Source organism: Amaranthus tricolor, chromosome 10 (assembly GCF_026212465.1).
Source record: "Amaranthus tricolor cultivar Red isolate AtriRed21 chromosome 10, ASM2621246v1, whole genome shotgun sequence".
NCBI classification, from domain to species: domain Eukaryota; kingdom Viridiplantae; phylum Streptophyta; class Magnoliopsida; order Caryophyllales; family Amaranthaceae; genus Amaranthus; species Amaranthus tricolor.
Window position 1 is genome coordinate 4078313 of NC_080056.1, and position 21834 is coordinate 4100146.

The 21834-nt window shown below is 30.2% G+C and overlaps 3 protein-coding genes across 3 annotated transcripts; all 3 read left to right on the forward strand.

Annotated features, from left to right (window-relative positions):
• The first annotated feature begins 2553 nt into the window (after window positions 1–2553).
• LOC130825807 (protein SRG1) lies at window positions 2554–8859 on the forward strand. Its single transcript, XM_057691231.1, has 4 exons — window positions 2554–2992; window positions 5218–5468; window positions 6070–6397; window positions 8375–8859. The coding sequence occupies exons 1-4, from the start codon at window positions 2741–2743 to the stop codon at window positions 8624–8626; spliced, it is 1083 nt and encodes a 360-aa protein (XP_057547214.1). The 5' UTR covers window positions 2554–2740; the 3' UTR covers window positions 8627–8859.
• Window positions 8860–10451: 1592 nt separating this feature from the next.
• On the forward strand, window positions 10452–13426 carry LOC130825808 (DNA-directed RNA polymerases II, IV and V subunit 6A-like). The gene is made up of 7 exons (XM_057691232.1): window positions 10452–10596; window positions 10739–10803; window positions 11416–11449; window positions 11537–11706; window positions 11786–11837; window positions 12802–12869; window positions 12975–13426. The coding sequence occupies exons 2-7, from the start codon at window positions 10769–10771 to the stop codon at window positions 13042–13044; spliced, it is 429 nt and encodes a 142-aa protein (XP_057547215.1). The 5' UTR covers window positions 10452–10596; window positions 10739–10768; the 3' UTR covers window positions 13045–13426.
• A 1430-nt stretch (window positions 13427–14856) lies between these two features.
• Window positions 14857–21487, forward strand: LOC130825525 (nucleolar protein 58). Its single transcript, XM_057690795.1, has 4 exons — window positions 14857–15129; window positions 16141–16295; window positions 19831–19886; window positions 19976–21487. The coding sequence occupies exons 1-4, from the start codon at window positions 15023–15025 to the stop codon at window positions 20090–20092; spliced, it is 435 nt and encodes a 144-aa protein (XP_057546778.1). The 5' UTR covers window positions 14857–15022; the 3' UTR covers window positions 20093–21487.
• The last annotated feature ends 347 nt before the right edge of the window (window positions 21488–21834 follow it).

The following is a 21834-nucleotide window of genomic DNA, read 5'->3' on the forward strand; positions in this document are numbered from 1 at the left end:
TAACTTAAGAAAAAAAAAAAAAAAAGTTTTATGAGTCCGTCTTATTATAGGATAGGTCCTCGTATATGGACTAAATATATCATAAAGTACAAATTATGAAAATATGTTAGATTATTTTACCCAAAGATAACTATTTAATAACCGGAGGAAAAATATCATGCAATTAGATTTTATTTTTTTTTTAAATGTGTGCTTCTTGTTAAATAATTATCTTAACTACAAGAGAAATATAAATTTAAGCAGATGCTTGAAACCTTAAAATGACAGAAATACATAATCATACTCTTCACCTGAGAGCCTATGGAGTACATTGCAAATAGCCAAATGCATTAGATAAACATTTTTTCCATCAATAAATATTTCACTTATAGAGGTGTGCATGAGATTTAAATATAGGACCTTTTATGAAGTTGACTTTTGATATTATGTTGAAGGATCAATGCAACTAAAAACGTAAGCTGATATATGCTCTTTGAGATTCTATATAAAAAGAGGCATGAAAAGTAGCCACCACAAATTAATTAAACAAGTTACAATTTTATTTTCTTTGTTTTTGTAATTAATACACTTTTAGTTTTTATACTATACTATTTTAACATTAAATATCTTTATATGTGCATAATAAAAAAATTATAAACAATTAAATAATAAAAATATGCATCAAAATTCAAGAGGAATGTTTTTCTATACACATCCCAAAAAAATCGTAAAATTCTAAAATAAATTGATGAATTGTGTTCATTGTTCAAATGTAGTCATCGAGAAAATAGAAAAGTACAAAAGATGTTTTAAGCTGGTATTGGTCATAAGTAGAAGTGTTTAATGGGCTGGAAAAGGGTTAGGTAAATATGGACCATATTTGATAAGGGACCTTTAAACTTAATATGGACTTTATATGGGTCCGACTTTGAAAGTCCGACCCAACTCGTTTTTATTGCTTAAAATTATTATAATCCCTATTGATTAATTTATAATAATTAATTCGTAAAAACGTTAATAATTTCTATTGGTATTGTCATTTATAATAATTAAATTATCCATTAATTATGCTATTTACAACTCTTTTATATCCCACTTCATTTTAATTATAGTAGAGGTCATTTTTAATTCCCTCTATTATCAACTCGGCCTCACAAAACATTTAGTTAAGAGCTCATAATGGGGCCGGGCCCGTGAAGACTCATGAGTCAAGACTACTATTTAACTTTAGACTTTAGTCCATTGAAGTTAATTAATATATTAGTAAGCTCTTGTATTTGCAACTGTTCAATGTGGACATTCACACGAATAATTCCATCAATGCCGCCACCTTTAAAAGCTAAATTTGGAATTTATTATTAGCAAATATTCTTATCGAATCTAGTCCATTTATTTTTCTAAAAGAACAATTTGAATGTATACTGGAAAATTAATATCATATTTATAAGAAAAGTAATAAAATTGCTACTAACCTATAAACTAAAAGTATGTATTTCTTTTCGAAACTTTTTGTTAGTTTGAGTATAAGTATCACTTTTCAAGTATAATTATGATTAAATCTTCACCTAATTTTTTATATTTCCGAACAAAAGCGATTCTGATATAATGATAGAATTTATTAATGTACTTATAAATAAGTTTTACTAAAAATGAGAGTTGACTGCATATGAATCCAATAATAATCTATCCTAGAACTAATTGGTAGTAGTTGGAGTTATTCCAGTATTTTATAAAGTGATCTATACTTCTTTCTCTCATGATGTGAGACAACTCACATGTGAGTAATATCAAGGAATCAACTAAACCAAAGCTTAAGTTGTTGGTTGAGACTCCACGATATGTTATATAACTAGGGATGGTCATGGGGCGGGTCTGGCTAGACCCGGACCCAGACCCATTTATTTTTTATAGATTCAGACTCGAATTCGGACCCTAAGGGTCCAAAATAGACCCAGACCCTTCGGATTTGACAGGTCTAGGGTTCTTAATGGGTCTTAAACAAAGTCTCTTTGATTTGTCAAAATTGAACCTTTTGTGAGTCTTTTTGTATTTTTGTAAGCAACTTATTATTGTATTACAAAAACTTGTTCGAGTTCATGAAATTCAAATACAAAATAATTACTAAAAAGTAAAAACACTTGTCTAAATGCATAATTAAAAACAAAACACTTGTCTAAATGCATAAGTAAAAACACTTGTCTGAGGGGTGGGTCTGCACCTTGGGACCCAGACCCGGTCCCGTCAGATATTTTTTGATCCAGATCCAACCCGTATACGATGGGTCTCAAAAATTAAGACCCAGACCCTTAAAAAGGGATGGGTCCGGAGCGGGTCCAACAGGGTCCTGTACTCATGACCATCCTTATATATAACTCTAACACGCCCCCTTAGGCCCTCACACGAGAGCCTTTGGACTAGAAGTGTGGATTTAGCACATGCCCTTCTCATATTTGACGCTAAATCCACTTTAAATGAAAGGTAGATAAGAATCAAACTTACAACCTTTTGTCACGCTGGCTTCTAGCTAATACCATGTCATAAAATCTAACGCTAAATTCACTTTAAACATATATTTTTAGATTTGATCTTCATATATGAGTATATCTTACAATGAAACAGTCTCATATAAAATTTGCTTTTTAGTGCAGTGCATGGGAGTTAAGCTACCTAGTAAACCACTATAAAGCTCTTATATCATCCCAACTTCCCAAGATTCTCCAAAGATCTTCCCTTCTTCCTTTGTTCCTACCAAGTAATATAGATGGCTCCAGTATTGATAACAGAGAAGAGATCAATAGGGAAAATAGACATAGATGATGTACAAGAAGTTGGGAAGAGGCAAACCACAAGAATCCCAAATAGATTTGTTAGGGACATCCATGAAAGACCACTTATTATCCCTGATCATGATTCCTCTCATCACCAAATCCCAATCATTGATCTTTCAAAGATTTCTTCTAGGGCTCAACTCCTTCAGTTATCAGCCGCTTGTCAAGACTGGGGTTTTTTTCAGGTTACTTCTTATTCTTTTTTCTTTATATGCATACTCTTTTAAAATTAACTCATACGTGATCTGACATTGAAGAATTAGAAAGATGCTGATTAAATTATAAGTTTGTTGGATATTCTTTTTATAACAAATTGGTTTTAGGATGAAATAACCCCATCAAATTTGTGTGCATTTAACTCTCCTTTTATGTAAGTAATATAATAGCCGAACGACAAATTAATCTAATATTATCAACTATCTATTTAACATACAATATACAAAATTAATTATTATGTTAATCTATATATGCTCAATTGTCTTTCTTTACTTATTATTATGTTCATCATAATCTATTTTTTTAACTTCGTTACAGAGAGAAATTAAGAACATTTTCTGTCTTGTGATAGCTACTTTATAAAAAAAAATATTAAAATCTGACTTTTCAAAACCTAAACATACCCTTCATTATTACAAGTACAAGTTAGTAATTAAAGTAATTATTATTTTATCATTATAGTTTTAATAGAATACTCTATATTTATTGATTAAAATTGAGTAGTTGATAGAATTATTATTCGAGAGAGAGAGCATGAATTTGTGTTTTTTAAAATGAAATTAACTTATGATTTTGAGATAAATTACACAAACAATGTTCATTTTTATATTTGATGGAGCATTATATTTATAATATAATCATGATAATTATAGATTTAAAATTTTCATGGGTTGTTTCACTGAAAAAATATTGCCTCTATTACAATAGAAACAATTATAAATAATTATGATAAAATTATAAAACAACTTATTTTAAAATGTTGTACAAACAAAACTTTTTTTTTTTGGAAAATTTGTTCAAAAAAATCTCAACTATGACTCATTTATTAGAAATAATAATCTCAATCTATTAATTAACATCAAATATTCCAACTATTTGTGTGATGTTTTCATAATAATTTGAAGTTTTATTAATCTCTTCAAAATATTCCTAAGTTTTTAGTAAAATAATACTTTTGATATTATAAGAAGATTCCTCCAATATTATTAAATTATTTTGAGTTAACAATACTAGTGACTATTTTGAGTTGACTAATATTAAAAATTATTTTGAGCGAATAAGTTAAAACTATTTTATCAAATTTTCCATTTTCTTGAAAAAACTAATAAATAAAGGGTTCATTAGGAAAAAGAGAATGAGCCCATATGATTAAGACTCACGGAGAACTCCTTAAGTTCCCCCACAAGTTCAAGTTGTAGCTCCACTATAATTTGGATATTTTATACTTCACTCCAATACTAATCTTTGTCATATTTTTTTTATTTCGTCTTATTAAATTTATTTGTTAACCATAATTTATACCCCCTTCTATTCACCTTAAGAGTCCCATTTGACTTTTCACGAATTTTAAGGTGAGTCAAAAGTGGGACCCTAAGGGTAGGAAAGAGAGTGGTATTATGGTTTTTAATATAAGGGAGGAAAATTAGTATGAGTAATGGAGGGTATAATTGAAAATAAGATAAAGCTACTAAGGGCATAAAAGTCAAAAACTCATACTAAAAATAGAAATAGATCAATTAAGATGACTTGACCATAAAAAGAAAAGGGACACATAGGAGGGAATATTTTTTTAATTTTTATCTATATATTTAATTTTTATTTTATTTCATCCACTCATAATATCACTTAATTTGTTTTTTTAATTTAGTATGAAATTAACGGTAAAGCAAATTTAATAGCAGAAACTCATTACTACACGACAAAAGTTAACACTTAGGAGTATGTACTCTTATCATGATAGACATCTTTTGGTGCTTTTTGGTCGGAAACTACATGATCATATTGCTATTGCTATTGCTATGCTGACAACATTCCACTTTCATTTCATAAATGATTTACTCTCTTTTTCATCAAAGTGATTTGAATATAATTAATTTAGTATCAGAAATCAATATGATCGCTTAATATGGCCATGGATAATTTTAAATATATTTTAGTATCTAATCGCTTAAGGCCCTCAAAAATTAGGGACTTTAAATTAGTTTTAAGATGCATTTATTTATATAATCAAATATTGCAGTTTAAACTTAATATTTTGCTTTATAAAATCATTTGATTATGCTTTGCGTTCATATAATTTACTATATACTTTTCGTATAAATACAGAGAATATATCAAATTTAATAGAATAATAATATTATTTAACTATAAATATTTAACCACGACAATAATTACGTAAATGATATAATTTCAGGTGATAAATCATGGAATTGACACAACAATAATGGAGAAAATAGAGGAAAAAGCCATGGAATTTTTTATGTTGTCTCACCAAGAAAAACAAAAGTATGCAATGAAAGCAGGAACAGTTCAAGGATATGGTCAAGCTTTTGTTTTCTCTGAGCACCAGAAATTAGATTGGTGTAACATGTTTGCTCTTGGCGTCCACCCACATTCTATTAGGAACCAAGCTCTTTGGTCCATTAACAACCCACTAAATTTCAGGTACTTTATCTGTCATTTTCTTCTTGTCGAACTGATTTTGCTACATTTCTATTTATAAATATGAATTCATGTTCAATCTATTTTCATCTTATTCACATATTTCGTTTATCTATTAGCTTGTTTGTCATTTTAATTCACCGATAACAACCAACCAAAATTAAAAACTCGTCACAATTAAATTGTAACAAAATTATTTGTTTCGCTTAATTTGCTATTTTTACTATTTATGGTTGCTTCTAAGGGGTAAAATTGACTGCATTTCTCTAACACTCTCTTCCAAAGGGGTACGGGTATAAATGGTCTGTCATCTTTCCTCACCTAAACCCTGTTTTCGAGCAGGATATTGGGTTGTTGTTTTTGTTGATGATGATGACTTTATATTATGCTTCGCTGATTTTATCCTGTCACAATCTCATCACAAACTCAAATTTTTATTTTGCTCATCCACATATTTCTTTCATTAACTTTTTTAAATAAGAATCAAGAAACAAATAATCTTGCGTAGTCTCTCCATTTAATTAATTAGCCAATTGACGGCCTTAGCATATATCGTTATTCATAATTGTTTAACTGATTTTGCTACATTTCAAACTCATTGCAGTGAAACCGTTGAGACATACGCCAACGAAATAAGAGGAGTATGTGAGAAGCTAATGAGGTGCATAGCAATGAGCCTAGGGTTGAGAGAAGAGAGGTTTAAAGAAATGTTTGGAGAAGCCGTACAAGCCATAAGGATGAATTTTTATCCAGCATGTCCAAGACCAGACCTTGTATTAGGGTTAAGTCCTCATTCAGATGGGAGTGCACTTACAATTTTACAACAAAACAAGGGAAGTTTTATTGGACTTCAAGTGCTTAAAGATAACAAATGGGTGTCTATTCAGCCTATCCCCAATGCTCTTGTGGTTAATATAGGAGATACCCTTGAGGTAATTACCTAGCTCTTTATATTTTAATTTTATTATTACTTATATATATATATATATATATATATATATATATATATATATATATATATATATATATATATATATATATATATATATATATTTGGGGTTAAGTTCCAGTGAGAATCAAGCTTATATGAGAACCGTGAGAACCAATCTACATGATAAAAAACTATCATTTTTTATAGAAAATATGCTACTTATGGGCAAAAAAATGTTACTTTTTTTTTAAAAAAAATTGTTACTTTTTACCAAAAAAGTATTACTGTCAAAAAAATTTTCAAAATCTAATTATACAAAGTAACACTTTTTTATGTAAAAAGTAACACCTTTTTGTAAGTTTTGTTCATAATTTGTTTTAGAAAGACACTTTTTTGTCGAGAAATATCATTATTTTAACAAAAAAAGTAACACTTTTTTGCCTAAAAATAACACCTTTGTAATAGAAAAGTAATATTTTTTTATCAATTAATTAGTTCTCACGGTTCTCATATAAGAATAGTTCTCACTGGAACTTCTTCATATATATATATATATATATATATATATATATATATATATATATATATATATTAGTTGGTCAAAAGAAAAAAATTTGGTAAATAGTTTTTAGCTAGTTTAAAAGGTAGCTTTTTACGGAAAAATAAAAAAAATTCACAAATTCTTGTGAGAGATGGTCTCTTTGAGACACTATTTCTAATTGGGCTGGCTTATTATATATTTTTTAAAATATTATAAGTAGGCATCAAAGATACGGTAAGTAAGCATTAAGGATAGTGTAAGTAGACATTAGAAATATGGTAAGTAAGCATTAATCTTTAATGTGAGATCTGTCTATCAAATAGATGGTCTCTCAAGAGACTAGCTAAAAAAAATTAACTTGATTGTCTATTTTCATTGACTTTTAGTTTGTTGGTCTACTTTTTCTCTATTGTGCAACCAATACCTCTTGATAGTTGACTTACTCATTAGCGTAAAGTCAATAAAAATGCAATACTTACAGTTGGTCAAACAAATCAACCAAAAAACCCAAAATATTTTCCATCTATTTACTTATAGTTTCCTTTCCTTTAAAATAGAAAGAAATTAACTCAATTTCAATCCCTAATAAGTCTATGGTTCTATCTTCACTACATAGAGTAGTTTTTAATCAAAGCAAAAAAAAAAAAAAAATAGAAGTAAATATATAATTTACATTTTTCATTTGATAGTATTATAGTAATAAAAAATAAACGATATATGGAAAGTAGAAGGAAAGAATACTATTGGACTAACAAAAAGCAAGAATTTGAAAAGAGAAGTGCACAAGTGAAATGAATGTAATGATGAATTCAATGGAACAAGTTGATGTTTATGTTGACTTTAATGACGATGACCTAATTTGTAAATGGGTCAATTTCCTATGATGTGTTTATTAAATGTATTAATTTATTATTAAAATTTAAAATTCGAAAAAAACTTTTATCATTAAGAAATATTTTTTTATTTTTTTTAAAACTTGGATCAAATACTTTAAAAATTATCGTATATGTAAGTTATATGATATAAAATCAAAATTAAAATTGTATTAAATAAAAGCCCTTAAAATTACGTCATTGAAAAGACTAGACCGTGGACATGATTGAATTCAGTAGTCCTATCACTCCTAAGTTCTCACTGCTTTGCTCACCACTTTTTTGGTAATGAGGTTGGGGTTTAGGCGAAGATTCTAAATATCCGATGATTTAAATATTACTCAATTATGTAATTGAATTTGATATAAACTTGATTTTAAAACGGATTTATAACACAATGTAGATACAAGATTCGATTATGAACCGATCTGTTAATACATGATTCAAAATCAAGCAGCTGACTCGGATAAACACCTATATGTCTAGCTTAGTGGGGTTACTGGGGTCAATTGACTTCTCCCACAACTCCAGAATGTTAAAATAAATTTGGTTGATATTTTGTTAGGTGTTAACAAATGGTAAATATAAGAGTGTGGAGCATAGAGCAGTGACTAACAAGCAAAAAGATAGGCTGTCGATTGTTACGTTCTATGCACCAAGTTACGAGATTGAGCTTGGCCCAATGTCCGAGTTTGTGAATGAAACCAATCCTCTCAAGTATAGAAATTACATCCATGGAGATTATAGTAAGCACTATGTTAGCAATAAGCTACAAGGCAAGAAAACTCTACTTGAGTTTGCCAAGCTTGGAACTTGATACACGGTCTCGAGTTTCGTGTAATATGGTGAGTTGAATACTCATTTTATGTATGTGTGCTGAATCAAGTCGACTATTTTTATGTTTTATATATTACGATTTAGTATTGATATAGTTTTAAGTTAGCTGGTCTGAGCATCCATTAATATCTATGTAGGCTCATATTTAATATCCCCTGCTAATGTAGTTTTTTTATATTTAAAGGAGGAATTAAAAATTTGTTGATAGTATAATATAACAAATCTATAATCAATGATGGAATGGACTCTAGGTATGTTTTTAAACAAGTTTATTGCGATGTGAATTATTATATCCTATGTTTTTGGAATTGCAATTTTACCTTGTGAAATATCGTTTTTCGATGAGATGGCTTTAAAATAAGAAATTTATATTTTCACAATCTGTATTATTAGGCAATTTAACCTATATGGCTATATATAAAATGCGCCTCACAATGAGATTCTCTAGATACAACAATTTGGGTTTTACCATTGATTATTTGGATGATGGTGAGTATTTTCTCTAAGAAATGTAGAATATGTATAAACCTAAAAAAAGCTTATCCGAGCTATTAACTCAATCTGAAATTGATTAAAAAAAAATTGAGTTGAAATCTTGTAACATTAAATAAAAGTTATGAGTTAACTTTGATCTAATTTGTTTATTTTATTTTATTTCTTATTTTTTGAATTGATTTACAGAATAAGACGAGAAAATGAAAGAGTTAAACGGCTAAAAACTGAAAATCAAATCCATGGGCTTTTATAGAGAAAGTAATACTTGTTTCAAGTAAGACACTATCCAATTCTCTAATTGTTTTATTAAAAGATTTGGGTTAAGATTAGAATCTAAATCTGAAAAATCTTTTCTTTTTATTTAGGGTAACATGAGGAAATATAAGAGTTAAGTAAGAATTAAATCCAGGACATTGCATAAAAAAATTGGTATTTATGTAAAATGAGACAATTATTAATTCTCCAAATCTGAAAAATCTTTATAACTCACTAAATGAGCTAATCTCAATTTCGGTCGATCGATATAATCTTTAACCCTGAAAAAACTTACCTCTAGTAACAAAAAGTAATATGCAGAATTGATAATCGAATTTTATTTTAGTTGGAGAGTAAATATCACTTTTTAAAAAATATCATAAATGCAATTCTTAGCTAGCCACATCATTCCCTTAGCCTTCTATAAAATCTATAAAAATAGCTTGTCTTGTATGAGACGGTCTTAGCATAAAACAAACTCATATAACAGGTGAAATAAATATTTAATAATAATATAAAAAAAACATAGAAAATATCAAAAGAGAATTACAGAAACACTGATTTGAGGGAAAAATTTTCAAATCTTTTATTTCGAGATTGTCTGATTGGAAAGCAGTCTCTCATAATAAAACAAGTTTTGTAAAACAAATCCATTTTCAATTTTTATTTATTTTTAAAATTCAATATTAGTATTGGGCCAATTTATATTTATAAAAAGGGTCTATAATGGTCTATTAACGCTTGACTAAGAATTTGTTTTAAAATACACTAATTCTTAAATGAATGATAACATCTCTATAAAGCTGGCCTAATATATATTTTTTATCTTTAGGTAATTATTTATAATGTTAAAGTGATTACTTATAATTTTAATGTAATTATTTTTTATAGTCATGAAGTGATTACTTATAATTTTAATATAATCATTTTTTATAGTTTTAAAGTGATTACTTATACCTTTAAAAATATTGTTTATGATCTTAAAGTAATCAATTAAAAAAATAGACTATTATATGAACCCGATCAGACCGAGACAAGCTGTTAAAAATAAGGCCTAGCTTTTTTCTGCAAGGAAAATAAGGCCCAACTAAATAAAACCTCAAATTAAGGAAAACCATACTCATAAAGGAAAGAAAAAGATTCATTTCAGTTCATTTGCACATCTCTCTTCTCCTCAAAAGTATTAAACCCTAATTTGAGGTATTTATGATTTTTTCATTTGTATTTTTAATGTTACATATCTTTACTTAACTAATTTGTTTGTATTTTGAATTTTGCAAATTATTTTTTACGACGATTCCTTGATTTTTCTGCTTCTGGTGATTTCTCAATCTATTTTTAGTTGAAATAAAACAATCTACGAGGTTCTCCAATGGCGGATGATGATTACAATGATTTGGATATGGGGTTAGTTTCTTATTCTTTAAATTTTAAATTTACGTATCGTTGATTTCGAAAGTTATTGTTGCCATGTTTTTGAGCTGGTTAATTAGGGTTTGTATAATTGTATCCCTTATACGATTGATAATCAATACGTGTGGCTGTTAACTTTATTTTAGTGTAATGCCATTAGTGAATTTCTATAAACTGTAAGTTTTTTGATAGGATTTGAGTGAGCCGTTTTGTATCCAATTAATGCAATGTGTTGTTCAGTTCACGTCTTACATAATCCCGCATATTTCTGGAGATTATCAAAGTTAAATTGATACAAAAAATTGTATATTTCAACTGATGTCACATAATTCACTATTTTCCCCGTGAATCACAAATCGAAAAAATCAAATTATGCTGGATTAAGGCCATTTTGTGCGAATCACAAGTTCAAAAAGCGAATTAAGTAGCTTTTTTTGTTACTGTATTTATCTGTAAGTGGCAATATATGTGCTGCATATTGTATATGTTTATTCTAACATGTATCTCTTTTGTTGATTGACTTGATTGGTAATTTTCTTCAATAAGTGTGCTTGAAAGTTGATGATTTCCCGTTCACTAATACATATACGTGGGCTGAATTTACAGGTATGAGGATGAGCCTCCAGAGCCTGAAATTGAGGTAAACAGATTTGATTTGATCTCAATTTTCTTGTGACAATATGGATCAAGATCAGTATAGTTACATCTTACGGGATACTTGTTATAGGAAGGGGAAGAGGAAGAGAATGTACAACCAGATGATGACTTGAATGATCCTATCATAGAAGGTGAAGACAGAGAAGCAGAAGCAAAGGAGAAACAGCAGAGGAAGACCTCCAAATACATGACAAAGTATGAGCGAGCTAGAATTCTTGGAACACGTGCTCTTCAAATCAGGTTTTTAAAACCGTCGATTCAGTAACTATATGCAACCTAAATTCAATATCGTTTTTGATGGAATTTCTGTGGTATGCAGTATGAATGCTCCGGTCATGGTCGAGTTGGAAGGTGAAACTGATCCACTTGAGGTGATTATATTACTTGGACCCTTCATATTTCACCTCTACTTGTTACCTGAGGTGTATTGTGCTTTTTTAACGGTTTCTTTAAACTTGTTAATTCTTCATAGTTGTGATTGTTTGATTTTATTTGTTCTTTTGGTCTGAGTGCTTGAGGCTAGAGTATTTTGATAGAGTTTAAACATATCTAGGGTTACATCTGTTAGAGTATATAACATATCTTGGAGTTTCAACCATCAACTTTAAGTTTTTGGTTGAGTTTGTTCCTTGACACGGTATCAGAGCCATCGTGACAAAAGGGCACGGGTTTGAATCTCAACCACCCCTCATTTAAAGTGGCATATTTAGCGCTTGTGCGCATTTGCACTTCTAGCCCAATGGGCTTTCGTGTGAAGGGGTGTGTTAGAGTATGTAACATATCTTGGGGCCTCAACCATCATCTTAAGCTTTTGTTTGAGTTGGTTCTTTTATACTTACGTGTTAGGCCATGACAATCCATCACATAATCTCTCCGTGACCCACTCGTGTGGACATGGGACACCCGTGGGCTCAGGCCGAGGAACCCACGGGTCAAGAGTGTTGACTTGCACTGTTGCACATACACTTGGTGAGGTTTATTGTTTCCCAAAAAAAATATGGTAGTAGGAAGATTAGCCCGTCAAACATATATGCAAGTCCACAATCCACTATTTTATCGATGTGAGATCTTGTCTCACATGTGAAGTATTTTTAACATTACGCTACCAAGTTTGTCGGAGGCTTTGTGCTCCCAAGTTTGTCGTAGTCTAATGCCTTTAATTTAGAGCCTAGAATGTCTTGTTTGCTTCTCTTTTCTTCTTCTATCAACATTCAGCATCATCCTTTAGTAAACCCTCTTTATCGTGACCCCTGAAGAAGGTTTATACACTTCACTACATTGAACTTGGTGGTGGCAGATGCATTTTTTTGACATTTTGTTTTTCTTGAAACTTAGATTGCCATGAAGGAGCTTCGCCAACACAAGATACCATTCACTATCCGGCGTTATTTGCCTGATGGAAGGTATGTCTTGTTGGATGCTTTATCTTCAGCATAAGCTTACTTTACTTTTAGAAAGTTTGCAAAAACGAGTGCGCGTTAAGCGCGTTAATCATACACAATATGCAGTTATGAAGATTGGGGAGTGGATGAATTGATCGTTGAAGATTCTTGGAAGAGACAAGTAGGAGGCGACTAATGAAATTGTTCGATCATAATTGCTTCGATGCTGACTGCAGTTATCTTCTAGTATATATACTCTGATTGTTCTAAGTCGTTTAAGCAAACATAATTAAGCTGATACTGATAGTGAAACTCTAATGGATACTCGTTTAGCATAATTGGTACGAATTAGTGATTGCATTTGTCCGCCAGCTTCCTATTAAATATAAACAGTGCAGTGTCATTGAACATGTAATTCATATCATGCCCACTTTCATAGGATTAACTAGTGTGGAGAGCGAAGAATGACAGTAATTCATACCCATAAAGGAGAGTACTATGAAAGACTCCTTCGACTCGAATGTTGGACAAATAAATTATTTGAAATGCAATTTACATATACTCTCAATTAATTGCCACTTTTTTATTTTTGTTTATCCTGATTGATTTGCTACGTTTTCAATCAAATTTTTGTTAATTTGGTTATCACCACTTTAAAAAAATTCTGATTCATATATTAATTCTTTCTTATAAATTGAAAGAACCAAAAAAGGAATTGATTGCACACAAGTTTGATGAAGTTTCATCTTAAAACCAATTGGTAATAGGAATAATCCATCAAGCTTATATTGTTAGTTAATATTTCTCTAATTCTTAATATGAAATCACATGTTTGTTATTTTTCCAACAATTCCCCTCACAAGTGAACCATTTTTTAAAATTAAACGGGAACGTAATTTTTTCGAACCCGCACATTGATGTTTATGGAAGACCAAGATTTTTGTTTCCAGTTAATTAGAAAACGTTGTCTCTGATACCATGATATTTTGTTATTAGGCTTGTACACTACATAACAAATTATAAATAATAATTTCGTTTTCTTTCCCAAAATTAATTAATTTATTATTATTATTTTTATATAATTAGCCTTAATCATCTTTATTTTAACATTTTTAATACTTATGATCCCTATACATTTTTCATTAACTTAATTTAAACTTTTTAATATTATTTGTAATCTTCATATTTTTTTTCAGTAACTTTGTTATGTTTGTGGTTTCCATATCTTAGCTAATAATTTTATTTAACATTTTTCAAATGCTTATAATCCTCATATTTTCTTTATTAATTTTATTATTTAATAAAATAATATTAAATTTTATTTAAACATTTTTCAAAATGAGTATCGTCTTTATATTTTTCATATTAAAATTATTGTATAATAAAATAATATTCTTATTATCAACCTTCTAATTACTTTCAATTCGATTTCCATATGCGAACCTGAATAGAGAACGGATGAATATATGATAAAACTTTATATATTGAGACAAGTATATCACGATTATATTTATGTATTAATAAAAAAATAAAAAAAAATTCAAGTAAAAATATCTTTCTCCTTAAACAAAAGACAACTAATAAAGTATTTAATTAGCTTATCTTCCAAATAGTTATATATATATATATATATATATATATATATATATATATATATATATATATATATATATATATATATATATATATATATAAGAGAATATCTTTTTATTAAAACATAGTTTATTATTAATAAAAATAATAATTGCTGATTTTTTGTTAAATATTTGTCAAATTTATAGTAATAATATTGGCAAAGAAATCAATAAGATTGCAACATGTGTAACTGAAAATTACACATTTAGTGTATTGATTAATTAATAGGAGTATCATTTATTTAGTATTTCTATGTTAGTATATATTTTAACTTTTTGTCCAACTCTTCTAACAAGATCCAACATATTTTCAATTGTATAAATGAATTAAAAATATTTATTTTTTACTTTTTTTTTATTTATTTTGATGTTACTTAAGGAGGGAGAAGAGGAGTTTTGTGACGGGGAGATTAAGACTTGTGTCAAATATTTAGAATCGCCTTCGCACAGCACGGATTTGAAGGTTTTAGTTTAAATTAACGGCGGGGAAACCAAAATATTCAACAGTTGAAGTAGAAGATTCCAGAAGAAGTAAAAGGAATGGAAGGATTGACTGAAGACGAAAGAAAAGCTCTTAGAGGCAGCAAATTTGCCCCCCTTCCTCCTAAACCTTGTTCTTCTTCTTCTTCTTCTTCGTCTTTACCCAGGTCTTTTTTTCTATCCTTACTCCCCCTACTGCTTTGATTTGTACATGAATTGATGATTGATTTGATTGATTTTTATTGTTTGATTGTAAATTCCTTTCATTTGGATTTTTCTTTTGAAATTATGGGTAGTTGATTAATTATTTTGTTGCTGTTTACTCAATCTTCTATTTGTCTGTTCTTGATGGGCATGGGCTAAAGATTTATGCCTTTTGGTTTGGGAATTTGTTGAATTTGTTAAATTTTGAGCACTTATTATCAATGTAAAGTTGCTCCTGATATTGGCACTAGGATCAATCGGAAACAATCCTATTTGTAAGGTTGTGTATATCTGAATCTTTCAAACACCGCCTAGTTGGGTGGGTGGGAGCAGAGGTGTTTAAAACAGACCTGATGACTCGAAATTTACCAACCTTGTAACCAAATCTGATTTGACCCGACTTTAAAAGTGATTTACAATTATGTAAAAAACATTACGGACACAAAACCCGATGATTTCAGACCGACTTGAAACACCTAACCCGAAATCAATCCAATGACCCGAATAAACACTTCTAGGTGGGGGATTGATGGCATTAAGGCTATGGGATGGAATTGAATTCCCAAATTTGATTCACATTGTCATTGAGAGGAAAATTTCTGAATTTTTGGAACCTTTAGTATTTGCTTGTATGTTGGTCTATGTTGCAAATAGACAAAGACATGACATGCCTTTTTTTTTGTCCTCTCTTGTTGATTTATGACTTATTTTTCATCTTCCAATGAATGGTCATTTTGAGATGTACACAATGACCCAATTCAATCACTATGTACAAGACAATTTGATTGAAACAAAATGTAGAATGCTAAGCATTTGAACCTTTTGAATTTTAAATGAATGTGTTTTTACTTATTTGGAGTCATTCAAGTTACATTGAGTTTTCACGAATAATCTTTTACTTATTTCCCCAACATCTATTTTATGTGTTATTCTGGTTTAAGGTTACTCATTTCTTCGATTGCTCGTTGAATCAGGATAGCTCATCCTGGTGGACCTGTTACCACAAATAAGGCAGTTGCTTTGGCAAAGTTCCTTGAAAGGAAGCTTCAGGAACCTGGTGGGTTGGATTCTATGAAACCCGAACTCATTGAATTGGCTGTCAAGAACGCGAAAGAGACGGTAAATGCTAGTGAGTATTCCAAACCAAATGTTTCATTTGTTGAGCATGTTTGACATGTATTACATCCTTGTCTTGTTATTACCGAATAAGACTCGTTCCCTACCATATACTACCATCCTTCCAGGACCTCGGTATATTCATATACGTCCTTCCTTTTAAGCCCCCCATCCCACATTGGAAATTTTAGCGTCGCTTATTTAACTATTTGTTAGTGGTGATCCTTGAATGGTCGACTCGTCTAAATTCATCAGCATTCTCTTTTCGGCTTTCTCCTTCCATTACAACATACCTATATTCTATCTCTTGTCTACTATCTCTTTGGATGCCACCGCATGCCATTAGTATCCCTAGTCTATCAACCAACTAAGACCATCATTATATCTTACAGTAACTAAATTATACGCTCAATATTGCCATCAAAATCCTCCTGGAAGCTCAAGCTTTATGAAGCAACTTCAAGGCTTTTCCGTGCTCGATTGTCATTTTATTTGAAGTGCGGGCTTATAATTGCTTTAACTTTTTGGGAAATTGTAGTGGGTGGGATTGTGTTCCCTCATGCTGTATATTGACTGCTATCACTAGCTACTTAATTTTATTTGTTTACAAAATTTCTAATGCAAAATTTTCGAATTAAGTTGCTGTGAACATGGTTACTAATTCATTATTTAACAGTGTAAGCATTACTGCTACTTTTGGCATCTTAAAACTGAAACAAAGATCTGAATATCAATTTGGGACATTTGGAGATGAAAAGGGTAATTTACGAACATAATTGAAAAATGAAATTTTTGTTTAGTTAATTTGGAGCTCAATTAATGAGAAAGTGATCGTTGAATCGAGAAGCAACCAGGTTTGATGAATAATGAAAAAATAGGTTAATTTCTGAATTGTTGTTGGATAACTGGAGAAATATTAGGGCTTGAAGGGGGAGTTAATAGGAAGGTAAGGTCGATTTGGTGTTTTCAAGTTGAGAGGTAAGTGAGTAGATTTCAATGAGCTATGGTGGTGGCAGATTGCGTTGTGATGGTGGGTAGGTAGAGAGGGTTTGTGGTGGTGGTGGTGGTGGTTTGACCAAGGGTCATGGTTTTCAGGAGAAGGGGAAGAGGGAGGTGAGAGATGGGAGCAAAAGTATATTAAAAAATTAGCCCAATTTAGTTAATATTTCTCTCGGTTATTCGACACTTGAAGTAACATTTTTACAGTTTTCCCTTTTCTCCTTGTATCCTTTTGTGAGTTATCATGGTGATTTCCGTAATTTAAATTTTTACCCTATATGCTCTCCCCTCATTTATTCAAAATGTGTTGTAATTCAATATTAGCCGTGCTGATATTTGATATAACCGAGACTTCTATCATCTTTTTAAAACCTGTCGCGTAATTACATACTACACATGTATTCTATAGCTATCTTGTTGCTATTATTTTCTTTGGTCCTCCGAATAACTCTTTGGAATTCGCTAGTTAGTTTGTAGGTTTCCCCGGAAAATGTATCAAAAGATTGTATTAAATTTAAAAAATATGGTTCGGTAGTATGAATAATTTTGCGATTATTTTTGATGTTTCCTTAAGTGGCTCCACGGTAAAATGATTGTAATTGTTTTTGAATCTTCCTCAAGTGGCTCTTCGGTAAAAGGGATGGAAGACTACAAAGTTCAGCCCGAGTTTTACTTATTATCAGCTGTTTGGACAGCTGTTAACTCCCTTCATTCTGCAAAATTATTGTATAATTGGGCTTGAAGCTTGATGCATTCAAAGGGTAGATTATAGGTGGGTTATGTTGTTGTGTTTGATGCTTTATACCCTCTTCGCCCCTTATTATTTGCAACCAATTTTCATTTAGGGCTCGTTTGGATTGAGTATAAACATTTAAGGGGTAAAAACGTCAAACTAATGGAATAAAGGTAAGTAGAGGTGCAAATGAAGTAGTTGAAGTAATTTTCATTTTTCATTATTTTCTAACCAATTCTTCCATCTCTAACAATCAAATTTCTTTGACTTTATTTACCTACTTTGACTTTTATTTACCCTTTTAAATATGTACACTTAATCCAAGCGGGACGTAAAGGTTATTTCATTTATTTTCTATGTTACTCATCTACAAATTGATTTTCTATGTCAATCTCCTCCACTTCTTTCTTCCACCCACTTTTTATTTCTCTTATTCACTAACCCCCTTTGTTCCTTTAAATTTGCACCTCTTGACCAAAGTGTATTTATTAAATTGTAGTTAGTGACCGAGACAAATAAAAAGTTTTATTAAACGCGATTTGTTGATAGACTCAAACTCTAAAGAATATACCAAAGCCTTAATTCGAATGATATGAGGTTGACTACATTAGCCAAAACCAATCAGCGATTGAAGTTGTCGCAAACAAAGTTTATTCGACCCTGTCTAATAAATAACAATAATACCAAATTTCAACAACGAACAAAATCAATTTCAGTGACCATCTTCATATATTCTCCTCCTCCCTACATCCTTGTCTATTGTCATATGATACTGCTTGAAACTCCTAATTTTTCATGTCATTCTTTGCTCATAATGTATGGGTCAATAATTTTTTCCTCTTCTAAGCTACTCAAGGTTTTAGACTTCTAGGTGCGCTTTCGGTCTTGTTTGCACATGATCAAACCAACATATTTGGTTTTCTCACTTTTTCTCTAATATGCACGACTTTAAGGCCCTTCATTATTTTTCAATTAAATTTCATTTTTTATGTGTACTTCATTTCAATACTCAATTTTATTATGAGGGATGGTTGACATTTGAATCCATGACCTCTTGTCGCGTTGGATTCTTATACCATGTCACGGAATCAACTCAACCGAAGGGCTCTCGTGTGAGGGGGCTTGTTAGAGTATATAACATATCCTGAGGCATCGGCCTCAATCATCAATACCACCTTAAATAAGTTGGCATTCCCACGCACAAATTTAGTCATTCTCAAGAAGGCCCTAACAAATCTATGCTGCGTAATCTAGATATAATACTCAAATCTTAGTAGAATGTTTTTGATGTAGTTAAAAAGGCTAATACTTAAAGTAATAGGCGTCCACACATCAATTAGGCTATGATAAACAATTTGTTTCTTAGTACTACCTTCATTTTGAGTTTTCTGCATTTCTTGTTTTGACATGATCCTACATTCTGTCACCTTATCTCATGCACAAACTCATTCTCTCTTTTCATTTCATTCATATATTTATTCCATCCTTTTTTGTCTTATTCATCCACTACTCTATACTAAACCTTACTAAAGCAATAAAATGGAATTATGGCTAACTGGTATGGCGTAATAGCTTTGATGGCACAATTCAATTTGATTCAAATTTGTAAATTTGACTATTTAAGTGGTATTCCTAAAATAATATAGAATGGTAAGTAGAATCTAATTGAATCATATGAGTTCAATCGCAACTTGAACAACCATAATCTGAGTTGTGATGGGTCGGTTTAGCATCAACAAGGATGTTGTGATGTCAAAATGGTGTTTTCATATTTGATATTGCCCCGACTGACTCTATTGTAAATTGTAATGTACAGGCGAGACTTCAAAACAAGGGCGGATTCGGCATGTAACTTCCTTTGATGATGATGAGGTTCCTATTCTATTCTAGTTTTACACGTTAAACTTTCTACTTGTCTTGTGTACTTTTCAAGCTTTACCTTACGGATAAAAATTGGACAGGATTGTTCATTCTTAGATGAGTCGACTTCTAAACCTAAGAAGAAGTCGAAGAAGGAAAAGAAAGATAAAAAGCATAAAAAGAAGAAAAATAAGAAAATGAAAAAGGTTTTTGCCTAGAGTTCTAGATACAAGTTCAATCCCGAGTATGGGGAATCAGGTACTATATAAACCCTAAATCCTTGACTCCATTTTGATTGTTTGACGGGTTCGAATCAATGATGTTTCGAGTGTTCTAAGAAGTTGTACGAGATGTTTTCTTTTAGGGTCTTGTGGTACTAGTATACTTTTGTAGGAGTACAAATCCTTTTACAATCATCGTGTTTTCACGGTCTATGATATTCAATCCTTTTTTTATCAATGATCAAGTTATCGTAGATAATCGATTGAGGAAACTGGGGCACATATCTTAATCATTAATGTGAAATTACACATGAATTATTTATATGTTGAATCAAATGCTAATTTTTGGTTTATATACAATGTATATTTATGATACATGATGAAATTCTAATTCCTGGTATACAATGTATACTTATGACTATCGGTGTTCAATGGGACAGATTGGTCTAGGCCAGAGCAAATTCTTAATGGGTTTGGCTAGGTCGGGCCATATTAATTTTTGTATCGGGTCGGGCTAGGTCAATAGTCTATTTGACCCGCCTCTAACCTGGCCCACTTATGTAAAATTTCTCATTTTATTAACTAATTATGAAAGAAATGATTGTAGAGCATGCACATGTGTAGGACCTAATTGGCCGATTATGCCAACTCGGATAATTACTATGTTAATTGCTAACAACAAAGGTTCATTATCATGTAATTGTTTTTCTCAAGTGATTTATTATCTATTTAGAAGTAGATTTATATTCACTATTATTTTGGATGGTTTTACTTGTTTGATTTGGTTTAATGAAACTATTAAATTCAATTTAATTGATATTATTATGTTTGATTCGAGTATTTTATATCCAAGAGAATAATGATATTTAGTTTTATCACCGGCGGAAAAATTTTAGGAAATATATTTAGCATCAAATGCCCCATTGATGGGCATATGTATGTCAAGAAGAATTGGCTATTATTGAATTTTGTTTTTGGATATTGAGTTTGATTTGGTGATTTAATTTGGTTTTTTAAATTAAATTTGCTATCTTCATAATGAGTTTGTATGGTCAATTGGTGATAAACATGCTCATCAGCATATGATGTTGATTTTTATTATAAGCTAATATTGATGACCATTTTGGCTTTATATTTTTTAGACAAATTCAAATCTACAATAATATTTAAATCGAAATTATATTTCTTTTGCGATTAAGTGTAATTTTAGATTATCGGGCCAATATTTTGTGAAAAAAAATAAAAATAGAACCCTCTTTGTATGTTGTTTACTTGCCTGATTGCATTTGCATCAATGAAGACAAAACGTCTTTCAGCAAACAATGTCAAAATAAAGAGCTTTATCTAATATAATTTGACTTAATTTGAATGTTTAGATTTTAGTCCATATATAAAATGTGTCTTATAATGAGACTACTTGTATATATTTGATCTGTTGTAAATTATCAAATGTGTCATTTTCTTACTGAGACCATTTCTAATGAACTAATCAAAGTATACCTACAGTTTTAAAGTGATTATTTATAACTTAAAAATATATGGTTTATAATTTTGAAGTTACTAATAATAACCTTAGAGTGATTATTTAAAATTTTTATGTGATTACTTTAAATTACTTATAGTTTTTAAATATTCACTTGTTGACATGATAAACAGCTTCGTTAAAGATTTACAAATTCTTAAATGAGAAAATTTTATGATGAGATGATATTTATAATACTGACCATATAAATTTAGTG

What these genes read in the sequence shown, in the direction of transcription:
- LOC130825525 (XM_057690795.1), top strand. Translation starts at nt 15,023, where the DNA reads ATGGAAGGATTGACTGAAGACGAAAGAAAAGCTCTTAGAGGCAGCAAA. An exon ending in GAAAGAGACGGTAAATGCTA is followed by an intron (nt 16,296 to 19,830) that starts GTGAGTATTCCA and finishes TGTAATGTACAG; the next exon opens with GCGAGACTTCAAAACAAGGG. An exon ending in CTTCCTTTGATGATGATGAG is followed by an intron (nt 19,887 to 19,975) that starts GTTCCTATTCTA and finishes AAAATTGGACAG; the next exon opens with GATTGTTCATTCTTAGATGA.
- LOC130825808 (XM_057691232.1), top strand. Translation starts at nt 10,769, where the DNA reads ATGGCGGATGATGATTACAATGATTTGGATATGGG. An exon ending in CTCCAGAGCCTGAAATTGAG is followed by an intron (nt 11,450 to 11,536) that starts GTAAACAGATTT and finishes TACTTGTTATAG; the next exon opens with GAAGGGGAAGAGGAAGAGAA. An exon ending in GTGAAACTGATCCACTTGAG is followed by an intron (nt 11,838 to 12,801) that starts GTGATTATATTA and finishes CTTGAAACTTAG; the next exon opens with ATTGCCATGAAGGAGCTTCG.
- LOC130825807 (XM_057691231.1), top strand. Translation starts at nt 2,741, where the DNA reads ATGGCTCCAGTATTGATAACAGAGAAGAGATCAATAGGGAAAATAGAC. An exon ending in AACAACCCACTAAATTTCAG is followed by an intron (nt 5,469 to 6,069) that starts GTACTTTATCTG and finishes AACTCATTGCAG; the next exon opens with TGAAACCGTTGAGACATACG. An exon ending in ATATAGGAGATACCCTTGAG is followed by an intron (nt 6,398 to 8,374) that starts GTAATTACCTAG and finishes ATATTTTGTTAG; the next exon opens with GTGTTAACAAATGGTAAATA.